General features: G+C 42.8%; 1 protein-coding gene across 1 annotated transcript in view; it reads left to right on the forward strand.

Moving 5' to 3' along the window:
• LOC137533581 (voltage-dependent calcium channel subunit alpha-2/delta-3-like) overlaps positions 1–18,032 on the forward strand; it is a 1,358,331-nt gene that overhangs the window by 1,156,162 nt on the left and 184,137 nt on the right. Inside the window, exon 13 of the mRNA XM_068254939.1 lies at positions 10,747–10,880. Coding sequence (XP_068111040.1) covers positions 10,747–10,880 — 134 coding nt within the window. The remainder of the gene's footprint in view (positions 1–10,746; positions 10,881–18,032) is intronic.

Consider the following 18,032-nt stretch of genomic DNA (forward strand, 5'->3'; position numbering starts at 1 on the left):
CTAGCCTGGCTTTAGCATGTAGTGTTGGTGGTGGTATAGTGGTGAAGAGAGCTACCAAAGCACTAGACCTGGGTTCGATTCCCAGCCAAGGTATGTAAGCTGGCTTTTGAAATCCTACAATTCCCTGGAAGACAAGACCCTCCTCCAGAGGAGGAGGAGGAGAGGGAGGAGGAGGAAGTGAGGAAGCTGTGGTGGGGTGCAATATAAGGAATAATAATCAGCCAGGAGCAAGCTAACAAGCGTACAAGAGCCTAACTAAGCTTTCCCTTGCAGAGTCTGTCAGCAGCTGTCCCTTAACTAATTACTGTAGGCTGAAGAGTGAGTAAAACAGCAGGAGAACCTTGCCTTTTATAAGGGGGGGGGGGGCTCCAGGAGTGAGTGCAGCCTGAATGGTGACAATGTGCCTGCTGACTGTGATGTAGAGGGTCAAAGTTGCTCTTAATGGAGCATTATGGGGGCAAATCGAACTTCCGCAAAAGTTCGCCCTTGCCGGCGAACGCGAACCACCTAAAGTTTGCTTGAAACCGTTCACGGGCGAACCGTTAGGGCCATCTCTAGACCTAATGCTTTGCACAGCAGTACTAGTTGTGAAGTTGAGGCCTGCTTGAAGATGTGTAAAAGGGATTGCTGAAGGGAAAATAAAAAGTTGGGGTGGAGGCGCCCAGTGTAAGTTTCTGACTGAGAATGGATATGAGAGGTTAGGTCTGCATCCCTTTGAAAAAAGGACGTTCTGGAAAAAAGGGCGCCTGGTGTAGCTCATATATGGCAAATTTGTCTACAAAGGGTGCCTCGTGTAGCCCATATGCCAAATTCGGCTACAAAGGGTGCCTGGGGTAGCCCATATCTGCCAAATTCGGCTACAAAGGGAACCTGGTGTAGCCCATAAGCTGAAATCGGCTACACATGGTGCCTGGTGTAGACAAAATGTCAAATTCAGCTACAAAGGGTGCCCGGTGTAGCCCATATGCCAAATTCGGCTACAGAGGGTGGCCGGTATAGCCCATATGCCAAATTCAGCTACAAAGGGTGCCTGTTGTAGCCGATAAAGCTAGTTTTAGTTTATAAACTAACGTCTCTCTACTCTCACACAGAACTCTCCCCTGGTGGTGCCTAACCCTAACCCCCCTTGGTGGTGCCTAACCTGAAGACCCCACCTGGTGGTGCCTAACCCTAAGACCCCCCTGGTGGTGCCTAACCCTAAGACCCCACTGGTGATTGCTATGACCTAACTTCTCCCTACTCTCACACAGAACCCTCCCCTGGTGGTGCCTTACCCTAAGATCCCTACTAGTGGTGCCTAACCCTAAGACACCCCCCCGCTTGTGATGCCTAATCCTAACCCCCCCCTGCACCCCCAAATCAAAAACCTTGGCGCCCTTTTGTAGCAGAACCAAAAACCTTGTAGCCGAATCAAAGATATAGGCTACAAAGGGACGCCCTTTTATAGCCAAATTGAAAAGCTTGTAGCCGAAAAAAAAAACTCTGGCGCCCTTTTCACCACCTTGTAGCCCATATTTGCAGAAATAACATTGAAGTCTATGGAGGCACCCTTTTAATACGAATGGCTCAGGTGCCCTTTTCAACTGATTCCTAAGGCCTTACCTATGACATACCAGTGTAACTGGGAACATTTTTTATTGAGCACACAGAATCAGACATGTTTCATGGGTACTCTCTAGTTAGAGGCGCTTACGCACGTACAGACACTTTTTAATGCATAGTTTATACTGACCTGAAATTTCAAGGAGCATTTTGGCAAAGTTTAAACAATACTTAACGTGCCCTTTCTTGATGTTTTTTATTTTTTTCAAACCCTCCATACAAGCCACATTTGCACACTCTTTGCCGTAATTTCCTGTAAGTTCATAGTTGCCATAGAATTCTTAATGGCCTCTCTGACCAGTTTCCTCCAAACTCTTTTATCCAACCTGGAGGGGCAGTCTAATCTGGTAGAAGTTTTAGCAGTGCCAAACACTTTTCACTTCTTAATTATATACTTTACTGTGTGCCTAGCATACTGATTCATATAGCATTTTATATGTTTTTTTATCCATTGACCGACCTTTGTCAGTTCAAAACTTTATCCCTGGGATCTTTTTACAGTGCCACCCATAGTTGAATGTTTGCTTTAAAGCTAAACTGCCAAGAACTGGAATGTTGCAGGAATAGCTGCTTCTATGCTGACTGCCAATGAGCACAAGAGAAAGCCAGTTAGCTTTGGATGCAGTGGAAAAAGTGATTACCGTAGTTACACCTGATTAGGTTTACAAGTATTTTTGTAGACCTTTTATCCATTTCAATGGTTCGGTTTTATTATTTTTTTACTTTCTGACCTTTTGCTATCTTATATTTCAATAGGCTTCATAAGTAGCACTGATTAAATACATCTGTCTTCATTAAACTGCAAATCATCAAAATGTGAATATATTGAAGGGAGTAATTCTCATGTAATGTTTTACTAAATATATGATAATTTTGTTCATAGCACTTTATTATCAACACATTTATTTATGTAATAAGCTTCTTTAAGTGTACCTGTGTCTCTAGTGTGCTTCTGTTGTGCTTCCTCACGCTGTCTAGCTGATAATAATTTCAATTATTTTCTGTGTAAAACGCAATAGATTTATTCTCTGATCTTGATAATTTGAGTAATGTACTGAAAAATTGGTTCCCGTGTTCAAATCTCTAGCTTCATAAAATATGTGAAAATAAAACAAGTTCCATTCGGAAAACAAAAACAGAGACTATGATCTATGTTACTGGTGTCTTTGGGGGGAAATACAATTTGCTCATTTATAATGCTGTCTCGGATCGCAGCCTATGCCATGTGTAAATTTTGGCCTAGTATCAAGTTTCTAGAAGCATTATCATTCAACCAAAGTATCATAAAATGCACCTATAGTGCAGAAAACCATTTAGTGGGTAGATTTAGTCCAATGGTTATCAGTAATTTTTGAAAGAGTTTGAGTAATAAGTTAATTGTAGCTGTAATTCATGAACACACATGAATATGCATGTAATTCATTTGATTATGTGACTGATTTACAAGTCTCTAAATGGCCAGTTGTCATCATGTGGCCATGTCTCATTTTTGCTTGTTGTGCAGACTAAAACTGGAAGCAAAACTAAGGGATGGAGAAAGCTCTGCACTTTGAAGCTTATTGTAACCTAATGGTAGTGCAAGAAACATGGAAAGGCAATGAGTACAGATGGAGAAACAGGGGAGGCAGGGGCCTCTAGGCACAGCAGCAAGATGTGTGAACCTAGCAGGGGAAACATGCTCATGCTGGGATAGACTTTAGCTGACAGCTGTACTTCATCAACTTACACTGGGACTGACAGTGCCAGTATAGCTGGCTCTGATCTTAACAGGACATAAGGCAGATAAAGCCACACTGACTATACGTGGTACTCTGTCCACCTCTTATGCTGCCAGAAACAGAGATAAACTGACAAATCTGCCATGGGAGAGGCAGCAGGAGCCACTGAGTGCAGGAAACAATGCAAAGAGAAGTTCAGTTCATGGCCCCCGTCCCAACTTAAGAAATGGCTGAGATCTCCACGGTGAAGTCTACAGCCAGCCATAGAGAGCAAGAGAAAAGGAGTTGGGAAGGAATAGGATCCAAGTCACAGATACTGAGGTGGGATTTGTAGATTGAAAAGGAGTCTTTATTAGAGATGTAGCGAACGGTTCGCCGGCGAACGGTTCCAGGCGAACTTTGGTGGTTCGCGTTCGCCTGCACCAGGCGTACTTTTGCGGAAGTTTGATTCGCCCCATAATGCACTATGAGGGTCAACTTTGACCCTCTGCATCACAGTCAGCAGGCACATTGTAGCCATTCAGGCTACACTAAGCCCTGGAGCCCCCCCCCCCCCCCCTTATATAAGGCAGCCTCTGGCGGCCATTATAGTCACTCGTCTGCCTGCTATTAGACAGACTAGGGCGAGCTGCTGCAGATTGTTCTCCTAGGGACAGATTAGTCAGGTTCTTGGCTGCTTAGCTTGCTCCTGGCTGATTATTATTGCTTTTATAGCACCCCTCATTATTCAAAGAGCGGAGTGAACCTTGTTAGACATCATTTTAGGGAAATTGTAAAGTCAGAAGTTTCGGACTGTGTGATGAAGGCAATATGGGACAGATGCACAATACATTGGTTACGTTTCCATAACACACACTGCAAGTAGTGTTGACCGGAGTTAATGCGAACTACATAACGGACCATGCACAAATAGTGCAGCACACATTATGTTCATGGCAGGTTATACAAATAAGGTGCTCATTGTATATATAATGCTAATTGAGCTATTTGCACAACACCTGTTGCATAATTTGCATAAACGTTAGAAAACTTTACATTCACCCCTGTCAGGGTTAAGTAAAAAATGGACACACACAAGCAATAGAACACAGCAATACATGCATGCAACTACATTTGAGTCATCAGCAGGTGCTCGTCAGCCAATCAGGATGCACTGTCATACACCCTTTACCTGCCATACCACATCTAGCAGCCATTAGCATTCAGGTGGGAGGCTTCAGTTGGACGCAAATCGCAAGATTGTGTCGCTAGCAGGACCGCCCCGTGCAGGCATCCCTCCCACAGGGGTCCCTCCCTAACCGCTCACCTGTCCGCCATGTCCTAGAGCTGAAAAAAAAACGTTTAAAAACACACGATTGGTTCGCACGATGGCCAGGGGCCCCGGACCTCTCTCACTGGCCGGGGCCCCAAGGCCAATGCGCGATACCTGGAGGGGAGTGCAGGTGGGCCTGGACCTCTCACACCCAGGCTCTGGACCTCTCACATCCAGAAAACCCACCAACACTGCCTCCATAGTGAATGCTAATGTAATGCTATGTGTGACCCTTCTTCAGCGATGTGCTTTTATAAAAATCCCTCATAGCATTGCATTTGCAAGAGCTTTTTCAAATCACTAGCGATCAGAAATCACTCCTAATGGGTTTCTGGCCAAAATGTGATTCCCCTCCAGGTATCGCATGTTGGCCTTGGGGCCCCGGCCAGTGAGAGAGGTCCGGGGCCCCTGGCCATCGTGCGAACCAATCGTGTGTTTTTAAACGTTTTTTTTTCAGCTCTAGGACATGGCGGACAGGTGAGCGGTTAGGGAGGGACCCCTGTGGGAGGGATGCCTGCACGGGGCGGTCCTGCTAGCGACGCAATCTTGCGATTTGCGTCCAACTGAAGCCTCCCACCTGAATGCTAATGGCTGCTAGATGTGGTATGGCAGGTAAAGGGTGTATGACAGTGCATCCTGATTGGCTGACGAGCACCTGCTGACGACTCAAATGTAGCTGCATGCATGTATTGCTGTGTTCTATTGCTTGTGTGTGTCGAATTTAGCATTCAGTATGGAGGCAGTGTTGGTGGGTTTTCCGGATGTGAGAGGTCCAGAGCCTGGGTGTGAGAGGTCCAGGCCCACCTGCACTCCCCTCCAGGTATCGCGCATTGGCCTTGGGGCCCCGGCCAGTGAGAGAGGTCCGGGGCCCCTGGCCATCGTGCGAACCAATCGTGTGTTTTTAAGTAAAAAATGGGACAGATGGGACACAGAGGCATGTTCTATGCCTCATGACATGCCTCTGTGTCCCCACACCACTACGCTCTAGCCCTCCCCCCCCCCCCCCGAGTTTGGCAACATTATTTGTCGCCACCTCGGAGGTTAACACTGGTAGAGGGATTCCCTGTTCAAAACGCCTGCCAGGCGGATTCCTGCAGGATTTTTAGAGCTGACATTTGGCAACTCTCTCTCCCTGGCCGCGCCCCTGCAGCTCCCCCACCTCCCTGCACACTGGATAAGAGAAGGAATCTCTCATCCCAGCTTCGTGGCCTATAGGTCACAAAAGTGAAAATGGGCGGGTACGGACCACAGGAGCTGCGTGGAGCGGTGGTTTGTTTGCAGCTACCTAATCCGCTCAGCCCCACGGATCAGGTAGCCTACTTTTTTTTTTTAGCCCACTTTGGGCTCTCTTTAAGTCATAGTAAAATATTGTTAAATATCACCAATATTTTACTATAGAAATTAAGTACTAACATGTCAGTAATTTTACCGATATTCTACTAGCGGAAATTTTTGAGCCCTTTTTTCCAGGGACTTTTATTACATGAATGCGCTTAGAGATGTATATGTGTACAAGATTAGAAATGAGTATGTTACAACTGTGCAGTGCTTTAAAGGTAAAACACAGTAGCTTGAGTTTGATTCTGATGTGAAATGGAAGCCAAAGTAGACATTTGCAGAGAAAAGCAGCAGGTGAAGAGTGGTGAAAAGTGTAGAGATGTAGTAGCAGCTGTGTAGCAGCACCATTTATGATGGATTGTAGAGATAAGAGTCAATTTCAAGGAATACTAAATAGGAGATGATCAGAGATAATGAGAATGCATACCAAGAGTTTGGTGGTTATAGATATATGAAGGACATATTTTAGAAGTGTTGCACAGGTGTAAGAGATGTTCAGTATATATGGAGTAAAGGAAAGAACAAAGTCAAAAGTATGACAGCATGTTTGTGGGGTTGGGGAAAAAACTGTGTTATTTACAATTTAACTTCATTTATATAGACCATGTGAAGGAAAAGAAAACATGCACCAATCTGCCTAATTGTGAAGGTGAATTTCATCTTCCAAAGTGTGCATGCATCCAAACACTCGAATCGCTCATAGGAATTGCCCTGTGTGTGGGTGTCCTATGGCAGATGTGGAGGTGGAGTGGCGGGCAGTGTGTTAGAGCGAGCGACGGCCATTTCACGTCCTCCTAGATGCTTGGTCACGCTGCGTTTCACTACCAATGTACTTAATTTATTTAGAGCCTATTCCCTCCAGGTGCCGCATCCATTTCTGAATCAGACCCAGCATCCATGCTGTTGGAAAGCAGCAGACAAATCGCTATAGTGGTGCCATGTAAAACTGCAGCTGGCACTATATTTTTGGGGGTGCATGCAATTTCCGGTGCAGCTTATTGATTTCAAACCAAAATTATGTGCGGGGAAAAAAAAGGCAGAGATTGGCTGCTAGTGGTTATAGGCCCTTGTTAAAGGACATCTGAGGTTAAAAAAAAGAGATAAACAATTATATCTATCCTCCTTCTAAAAATGACTTTTTAAGATATTCCACAGTGTTATTTTATATTTAAATCTACTTTTTACGTTTTAGCTCAATGACACATTAATTGAAGTATGCCAGAGCTAAAATCTATGAACAATTGACTTTTTTATCTCTTTCCTGCTCTCAGAAGCTATTTTCTGCTAGGAAAGTATTTTATAGTTGTAATTTCTTATCAGTGAGGCTCACACTGTACTGTAGTCTGACCCAGCCCTGACTCAGACAGGAACTGCCACTTACATACCTGATGTTTAACTCTTTTTCAGGCAGAGAAAGAAAAATAAAGGAACACAGCATAGTTATTTTTGTACATACACCTGTCTATCTCATTATGTCACATGTCACCCTTGGTATCCTTTAACTATGCAAAATGATAAGGTTGCATGAGAGTTTGTTCAAGACTGAGGTAGAGAAGTCATGGTTGGACAGGAATATATGCTTTTCATCCGCACACAGGCTGAAAGAGGATATGGGTTAGCTAAGGTAGAAGGTATAAAGTTGAGAATGCAAGGACTGGGGAAGAGCCTGTGTGCATGGATAGGGAACTGGCTAATGGACAGAAAACAAAGAGTTCTGGTCAATGGATTATACTCAAAATGGGAGACTGTTAGCAGTGGGGTCCCACAGGGGTCTGTACTGGGTCCAGTGCTCTTCAATTTATTTATTAATGACCTAGTAGATGCAGTAGAAAGCAATGTTGCTATTTTTGCATATGATACAAAATTGGGCAGAATCATCCACTCTCAGGAAGATAGTGTCATATTGCAACAGGATCTGGATAGGATGGCTATATGGGCACATACATGGCAGATGAAATTCAATGTTGAAAAATGTAAAGTCATGCATTTTGGTCGTACCAATGGTCTAGCACCATACAAAATAAATGAGATACAGTTGGGGACATCAAACTTGGAGAAGGACTTAGGAGTACTCATCGACAACAAGTTAAATAATCGTACTCGATGCCAAGCCGCTGCAGCTAAAGCTAACAAAATTCTGGGATGCATTAAAAGTGAAATAAAAACTCGAGATGCTACCATAATATTTTTAACTCTCTAGTAAGGCCACATCTGGAATATGGAATTCAGTTCTGGGCACCACATTACAAAAAAGATATTGCAGTTTTAGAGCAGGTGCAGAGACGAGCAACACAATTGATATGTGGGATGGAAGGTCTCACTTACCAAGAAAGGTTAGATAAACTGGGTTTATTTAGTCTAGAGAAAATACACCTTAGAGGGAATCTAATTAACATGTATAAATACATCAGAGGGCAATATAATAGCTTGGCGGATGAGCTTTTTGTCCCTAGGCCTCCTCAGAGGACTAGAGGACATGATCTGCGCATGGAGGAAAAATGTTTTAACCATTTATTTAGGAAAGGGTTCTTTACAGTAAGAGTAAATAAGATGTGGAATGCATTTCCACAGGAAGTCGTTATGGCAAACTCTATACCTGCATTTAAAGGGTGCTTAGATGCTTTCCTTGCGTTGAAAGACATCCAAGGCTACAATTACTAGGTAATGCCCAATGATGTTGATCCAGGGATGTTATCTGATTGCCATCTGGAGTCGGGAAGGATTTTTTTTCCCCTTTGGGGCTAATTGGACCATGCCTTGTAAGGGTTTTTTCGTCTTCCTCTGGATCCAGGGATATGTGAGGGAGTAGGCTGGTGTTGTACTTTGTTCTCTGGTTGAACTCGATGAACGTATGTCTTTTTTCAACCAAAATAACTATGTAACTATGTAAGAGTAGTGATGAGCACAAATTTTGCATAATTATAATTTTGCATCATAAATTGCAATTCAAAATTAGTAATGTGACATTTTGTAAAAACTGAGCTATACGAGTCTGCATGGTCTATGCTATAGGGGGTTCTGGAAAAGAAGGGGAGGTCTCCCCCAGAGCCCTTGTCCAATATATGGACAAGGGCCTCTTCTCCACCTCTGGTACCCAGAAGGAGGAGAAGGTCAATGATGTCGTGGGGGTCATGGTGGCATCTGGGACCCCCAGATGTCCGCCCCCTCCCCAGGTTAAATTAGTAAAGGGGTACGGAGCCCCCCAAACCAGTTTCAAAAGAGTTGAAAAGAAATGTTTAAAATCACCCATTGACTTGCATTGCTGCATAATCCATAAGGTAAGCAAGGATACCGCGGCAACATGCTGCAAACTTTGTGTAACTTTGGATACTTTGAAACGCAGGGCCTCGCAGGTCAATAGTGTAAAAGAGGCCTTAAACTTAAACAATCTTCTTACACCCACAAACCAGCTCATGATGTTGTAAAACAATACAAATAGTTTGAATGAGCAAGCTTCTAAATAATTCCTTTTCACATTAAACCCCTCATCTGGTGGGGGTAGAATATTTTATATCTTTCATGTTTATCCAGTAGAGAGGTACAATTTATGGAAAGTGGCAAATGAGGGCAGTTTTCTACCAGTTGCGTTTCATAGATTGAGTCGTTTTTTGCAGACCTCTTTTTTTGCAGATTTCTTCTTGTAGTGCCACAGATGAGTAATAAGTAGAATGGTGAGACTGTAAGGTGGCTGGAATAACATTATTCAGAGCCATCCATAATGTGTTGTTAAATTGGAAAACAGATATGGCAGTAGAGAAGAGATTATATAGAGTGGAAGTAAGTGAAGAGTGAGATGGGATGGATTCTAAGAACTGGGTGCATCTAATAATCAAAGACTTTTCAGTAGAAAGAAACTGGAGAAGTCATGCAATGAACTGATCCAAGACAAAAAGGGTCAGAGGGTCAGTAGAAAACTGCAGTTTGGAGGTGAGAGTGGTAGTATGAAGTGAACAGGAGGGTTCCAAAAGATGAGGGAAAGAGTGGTTTTCTGTTAGCAGGTTAAAGTCTTAGAATTGTTCACCACCTACTTCCTGTGAACTACAAGTGTGCTACCTCACAGATGACATGGGTTGGGTGAATAATTTCAAATTGACTGTACATACACCAAAAACCTGTTCAATGCACAATTACTAAGCTGAAGATGACATGGCCACAGATATCCATAGTATCTTTTATAAGTCCCTCACCACTTTTCCCTCCACAATTTTGGATTTAGATGGGCTTTATTTAGTACCTGGGTTGTCTGTGAAATCATTTCTCAGAAAGGGTTTTTTTTTCACCACAATATTTATGGTTTATGACTTATGAAAGTTGTGAAAATGTTTCTACCTTAGATGCTCCTTTTTCACAAAAAGGAAAATCACCTTTTACTGCAAAAGTGAGAAAATAGCAATCATAAATGTTAGAGTGGAGTGAAAACCTTGTGAACAAGGGTTAATTGGTTTCATATTTTCATTCACTGCTGCCTTGTGTCCTCGTTGTAGCAAATTTGAACCCTGGGTTTCAACAGGATAAGTAAGGGACATCAGTAAAAAGAGAGTGGATTGCAAAATTAAAGAAATTATTAGTATTACGTTTAGGGATTTATATCACCCTATTCCATCATTAATTGGAAGTGATCTAAATTATTTTAAAAGGTTCCCACTGTTCCTACTGTGTTGAATTCAAAACCATAATACAATTTTGAGCTGAATTTTGACTCTAAATACTGTGAATACAACAACATTGGACAAACTTTATATCAAGGTTGTTTTTTTTTCTGTGTTTTTGCTTTAGGCTTTTTCACTCAGATATCAACATTAGCTGATGTACAAGAGAATGTCATGGCCTACCTCCATGTCTTAAGCAGACCCAAAGTTATCGACCAGGAACACGATGTTGTGTGGACAGAGGCATATGTTGACAACACAGTAAGTATGCTTGACAAGCCAACGGAGACAAGATTTACTTGGTGTACTTTTCTTTTTACTACTATAAGATGATTTCACTTACAATAATACAAGAATTACTTATCAGTTTAATTTTATCAAGCAATAACATAGCTTACTACAATGGTAAAAAAAAGCTAGCAAAATATTGGGATTACATTACGGTATGTGTATTCTGCACACAGTGTTCTACATGCCGGCAACTCAAGCAGTGTCATATTAAAATGGAATTCCATTTTTTTTTCTTTAAAAATGCAGTAAAATCGTATCAGTGCTGCACATTTTTTTTGTCGTTTAACATGGTTAAAAATCATCTTCCTTCATTTTTTCAATTTGCAGCCAAGTATGCTTTTCCAAAACTAACTGTGATCTTAGACCGTACTTCTTTGCAGATCATATCTTTGCAGTGTGGACTGCCTGAAATGATCTATTCTCCTGTATATCCAATCAGCTGCAGAAGCCACTGTTAAGCATTGTCTTAGTCTTGGTATTAAAAATGAGTAACAGCAGGCTTTGACACTCCTATGACAATTACTGTAAAAATCACTGTGCGGTAACAGTATTTTGTACATGCACACAATAGACACACAAACGCTTAAAATAAAAGATGTTGATATTCTATGTTGCTCTAATCTTAGCAGAAATACAATTTCACTTATTATACTCCTTTATAACCTGACACAGTGTGAGCTAGCACAGGCCCTGGGCAAAAATCCTTTCTTTGCCTTCTAACATGGACAAACATTGCCAGTGACTGCTTAGTGGGTTGCTACTCAGAAGCAGCCAGGGCTGGTTCTAGACTTTTTACCGCCTGAATCAATACATTGTGAGGAAACTCCACGCCCCCCAACGTGTAGGAGGAGAGACACATCAGGCTGTGCATTGCAGGCACTGGCACTATGCTCACCTCCCTCTGCTTCCTCCGAGGCAGGATCTCCTCCCTGCTGGCCTACAGCATCCTGACACTGATCCCCAGGATGCCAGGTATGTGCTGCATTGGCGCCACATCACTCACCCACTCTCAGCAGATTAGCAATTGGATCACCAGCCACACATAAAGTACTGCTTCCTCTCTGACTACTCATGTAACCCAGAAGCATGTAACAGGTCACATTAGGCACCGCTGTAGCAATGGATACAGGACACTGGATGAGCAGATGGAGGTCTCATTGCTGGAACATTGATAGCAAGTGTGTGAAGCGGCGCCATCATTTTGGGAGGGGGAGATGGGGAATGTGAGGAGGGGGGCATTTGGGGAGGGAAGCCACCTCTTGCCGTCCACTAATTGTTGCTGCCCTGAAGCACATGATTCACATTGCTTGCAGAAGAACTGCCCCTGGCTGCAGCATGCAGCTTGTACAATTCATGCTTACGTGACCGTTTCTTGTAGCATCTCATGAGGGTTCTAAATCCAAGCACACTCTTGCAAGAATTGGGATTGGTGGTTGAACATTCAGCCATCTATTTTACAAGCATATGAGCTTCCTAGCTGTGACATCTGGGCCCTGAGGTCATTGTCATTCCCTGTCCATTTGTCAGGTCAATAAGTAAAAGTTAATGTGTAAATAGCCCTTGATGTAGTTTATTTTTTGCAATCTACTGTCCAATCCACACATCTACACTGAGCAACTCTTTATTCTGCAGTCAATCCACATAAATTATGAGTTAATTACAGTGTTTAGAAACAAGCAGGTATATACTTGATTCACCACCTGATATACCGATCTTTCATCGATACTTAACATGTACCTGAACTCTGGATGTCTTTTTTAAAACATATTTGAAGTATGACTAAATACATTGCTGTATTCTTGGGTCAAAAAAAATACATTGCTGTTTATTCATCACAAAACCCTGGTAACCATAATGCGTGCAAACAGCACACGTTAACCACTTAAGTACTAGCGGTCTCTGCCCCCTTGAGGACCAGAGACCGCTGGTACCAGAAACCACTGGATACTGACAAACCGCAGCACATACCCGCCACAACAGCCATCCATGCCGCACACCCAGAAGCTCAGGCCACCCACTCTGCCATCTCTAATGGCCCGTACTCACGGGCTGCAAAACTCGCCTGTCGCCAGCACACGTGAGCGTGTGGGCGACAGGCCGGCGACAGCTTCTCGCCAGGTCCCTCCGCGTACACATGCGGAAGAGGGACCAGCGGCAAGGCGGAAGCTGTCGCTGACGTTCCTCCTCCCCCCGCCGGAAGCTCACCGGAAGGTCTGTGAACCTCAATGGAGGTTGCTGTCGCTAGTCCGCGTACTCACGCGGACTAGCGACAGTTGCGGCGGGGGGGCAGCGGCGACTGTCGCCATGCGATTGAAAGTTTCAATCGCATGGCGACATAGCGACGGGCGACAGTTCGGGGGCGCGCGCGCGTGCGACGGCCCATACTCACGGGCGACCTGTCGCCGCAACACGCGCGCGCCGCGTGTTGAGGCGACAAAAGTCCCTCGTGAGTATGGGCCATTATGACGGCAGAGCTCTGTGAACTGTTCAGGAGCCTCTTTCATTGGCTCCTGGCCGTGTGATTAATGTAAGTCAATGGGAGTTGCTTACATTGATGACAGGGTCAGGAGACAATTAAATCAGTTCCTGTCTGGCTCACAGGGCTCTGTTGTCATAGAGATGACAGGGCTGCAGTGGGCAGAAAGCGAAAGATTGGCGTCAGCAGCGAGAACATGTGGTGGTGGTGAGGTGAAATCTACGCCCTGGTAGGTATTAGGGTATCAAAACAGGGCCTAGATTTCAATCACCACCATCCGTAAACAGTTAAGGTTACCAGGGTTTGTACAAATTACATAAGCTGTTACATAATTTCTGTAACTCGTTTTGCATGTTACACAAGCAATGTAAGTGTTGTATATACAACACAAATTATGCAGGTTACATAGATAGTCTTCACTATCTTGCATAAACCACAGTAGTGTAAATGTGTGCTGCCTACACACATCATGGTTAGCAGGGTTTTGTGCAAACACCTATTTATTCTATTTCTCAGATATTCTGGTTTTCTGCATTAAGACTTGCTGCCAGTGTACAGGAAAAGTTTTATATCTGAGAAATGGGACTTTAGAGAGACAAAGTAAAGTTAATTATTCTTCACAGGACAGCATACCAGTGACAGTAATAATCTCAAACTTACCCTGTACATTTCCCAGTATTTGCGAAAGCAATCTAAGTACCAGCTAGAGGAGCATCATGTACAATAATAACCAACTTATAGACATTAACCCATGCATACAGGCATCTGGCTTTAAGTGTTTTTTTTTTATGGAAACACAACGCATACTTGAACTGTGTAGCTGTGATCCTAAAATTTTTCAAACAAGGTCTGCAGCACTTCAGTAGTTTTGTCCCAATGAAGCAGAGTTGCAAACACACACCATTTTATGGGTAGCAATACAGAGGCAGAGATCAAATATTTCTGTATACTTCAGAGCATGGAGAAATAGCTAAATGATTAATTAAAACATTGTATTAAATGTTAAAAGAGCCTGATTTACTGGCTACGAGCATCAAAAATGGTGCAACGTGGGGAAAAAAGTATTGGTCTGTTTAATGATAAAGCAGAAAAAATCCACCATACATTCTCCATGATTCATCATTTATACACTAATATAATCAAGCAACAAGTGACAAAATCTTCATGTTACTCCTCTTTGTCAGATCAAGTTCAGTTCACAGCTGCTGGAGTCACAGACTTATTAAATGGGTGACAGTTTCATGTGTTACTATGCAACTGCACACAGATCTAGGAGGTGGGAATAATGGCTGCCAAGCAATACACTTTATCCCATCTTGTTGTTTGATGAAGCATCTTCCCATCAGGAAGATGGTGCCTTAATTGGCAGCCATGCCACAGGATTCTGGCTTGTTTTTGTTTTTCTTCCCTTTTTCCTATCAATTCACGATTCCGTGTCCGAGTCCTAGAGTTTTTTTCTGCCTTGCAGCTGCCTGAGTCAGTTGTGTGAGCAGCTATAGGCTGAGTGGAGTCCTCCGCTGCTATCCAGGAATCACGGCTCCACTGAGGTAGGAAGACACCGCTTTGTTCGGGAAACCTAAGACCTCGCTGGATGCCAGCTCCATCCATCCATTGACTGCTGCTGTTCCACTGCAGCAGGGGTACCTCTGGTTCAGCTCCTCCATGATGCCAGCCACTAATCTGGAAGTAAGGGCCGCCCCAGCTGACGCTTCTGTGACAGCCAGCTTATCTTGACCAGCCCTGCTGAATGCTGCCCAGGAGTAGTGATGGGCTCACGGGTAGAAAACTATCCGAATCCATGATTGTAAAATGAGGCTTAATTGCCTCAGGTGTGTGCATGGGGAACAGGGGGTTAATTACCCAGATGTCCGAGCGCTTCAATGCGTATCAAACGCTCACACGTGTCCAATGGGACACGTTTCACAACTCAGTACCGCGCACTTCCTCTTTTGGCTGGAAGGAGGAAGTGTGCAGTATTAAGTCGTGGGACGCGTCCCATTGGACGCATGCGAGCGTTTGATACGCATTGAAGCGCCCAGACATCTGGGTAATTAACCCCCTGTCCTCCATGCACACACCTTAGGCAATTATGCCTCATTACAATCACGGATTTGGATAGTTTTCTACCTGTGAACCCAACACTACTCAGGAGTCGGGACCCACCACAGAAATAAGCACTAATGCACCTTTTGAACTAGAACACCTTGGCCAGCACTGCCAGATGTCAGAAATCGGGATCCTCAGCAGCGCCAGCCATCACTGCAAGTTTCTTTCATGAAGAACTGGGCTATCACTGCTGAAACTCAGCCTCTCTTTGCCCTCCCCCGCCCTCCCCTTGATATCTCCTTAGGGAAGGCAGATGATTGCCAAGTGCGACTGGTGGTGTCATAGTAAGGCAGCCTCAGCTCTTGGCTTTCAGACATTATCCCCTCATCCTTCTAGAACCTGTAGGAGCCAAAAACAATTCCAGGTACAACCCCCCTTTGTACTTGGTGAAATTATTCTGATTCTGAACAGGGAACATAAAAATGCTACATCTCAGACTTTTGCTGGTAACAGATCCTTACCTAACTTTAATCCTTTAGAAATCCAAGAACACAGTTATATGACCCAGTTCAGATCATTTTTAATCCTACTAAAAATGTGTGCTGCTATATTTTTTTTTCATATATTTCATTTAAAAATATTACATTTACTTTTATAAGCCTGATATGTCTTTGACTCTTAAAAAGTATCTCAAGGAATACATTCAAAACTGATTTTCAACTGACAAATTCCTCTGGTTTAAGCAATATTTCCACAGGCTAAATACCAATAAATATGACCTTTTATTTTTGTGTTTCCTAGTGAAATGTTTAAATGTCTTTGGATAGCCAACCCACCAACCCTGCCATTGTGGCATCTGCTGTCTGAGTTTATCATCACTGTGTCTTGTTTTAAAATTGTATTAGCAACAGGTTTTACTTTCTTTTTAACATCATATTTTATGTCTATAAAATATCATGAGCGATAGAGAGAGAGCTTCACATGTTGGACCAACAGTGTAAAAGGAAATCTTTTAGGAACGATTAGATGCAGCCATATAAAAAATATAATTTTAGTGCAAAATAAATATTTAAATACAAACCAAAGAAAACTATAAGCGCCGTTTCATTTTTTTTTAGAGGTATTGATGAACCGAAAAGGTAAACAGGAGACTATACACAGGGAGCTGACAGTAGTTTAGTATTGTAAGATCATTGGCTCAAAAATAAAATATGGAAGTAGAATATTACTCTTAAAATGGTTTGTGTATATGCAACTAATAATAGCAGGCAGAGAAAATTAGGGACCCATCTCCACCCTTGGTATTCTTCCAGACTTTGATCAAACATCAGAAAATGTTTTTATGTTGATTATTATTATTTTGTTTAGTTATTCTTAATATTCTTTTCCATACATTTTTGGCATTTCCCACAATGCTTTTTAGAGTGCATCTATGATTTATGTATGGTCTACGTTACTGAGGTTTGTGATATAACCTGGCAACCTATAAGGGGGGAACAGGAGTCTAATGGGGCAAGTGTTGTTAGGTGGTATTGGTAAATAACAGAATTGGGAGTAAAATACTCACAAAGGTGGGTTGCACAACCTGCAGCCACCATATGGGCCTTTGAGTAAAGTTACCATCCCTGCTCGGTTCTCCAGGTCTTACACGAAAAAAGAGAAGCATCTTACCTCTTCTGATGCAAAACAACAATAAATTGGAAATAATTTTTATTCAAGCATGATTGTAAAGATGACAACGCGTTTCCTGGTCCTTGCCTGCTTCCTTAGGTCAATTCAGACAAGTGCCTAAAAACAAGTGCATAACTATTCAGCCACTGTCCACAAAATACATAATATCCTCATACATACATAAAAGTTATATTCATAGTTTTTAATAAAAATCATTTTAATGCCATTCATAGTAGCTGATTTACCTTTTCTATGCAGTAGTATAATTTAGCAGTCCTGTTAGACCACCCCAAGGTATGGTACCTCATATAAGTGTCGGTGATGTGACTAAGCCTTACTCCGTCCCCTGTTCCCAGGACAAGGTGGGGGTGTCGATGCCCTGGGGAAATTAATTGTGGAATCTGGAATTCCTCTTTAAGAGGGGGACCCCAAGATACCTGCCCCCTCCCCAGGTTAAATTAAAATAGAGGTACTGACGTACCCTTTACCTTTTTCCACAAGGAATTACCACCATGAAAAAGGTCCTTTACGACAGTATCTTTGGAAATGATCAAGCACATGTGTAGAATTCTGCACATGTCAATTCCTACCCTGACGACCACAAGTAAATTCCATTCCCAGCCCTTGACTTGCTATACTAAGTATAGTAAGCCCCAGAGCAATGGCATTATGAGTTCTGCTGCAAAATGTAATTTTCTCAAAAAACGACTGGTCTTTTGGGGGAAAAAAATCCCTTTTGCAATTGTTGTCTTTAACATACCCTCCAAATTTGTTGATTCCAGCATGTATGGGGGCTTTGCTATTAACCGTTTAAATTTTTAGATGTTCGACTGCCATTTAAGTCATGGGACTTACTGTGAATGTTCGCTTCACAAATTTTTTATGGTATTTTTTTTCCTCTTGTGTATATAATGGTCATTCATTGATGG

The sequence above is a fragment of the Hyperolius riggenbachi genome, chromosome 9 (genome assembly GCF_040937935.1).
Source record: "Hyperolius riggenbachi isolate aHypRig1 chromosome 9, aHypRig1.pri, whole genome shotgun sequence".
NCBI lineage: Eukaryota > Metazoa > Chordata > Amphibia > Anura > Hyperoliidae > Hyperolius > Hyperolius riggenbachi.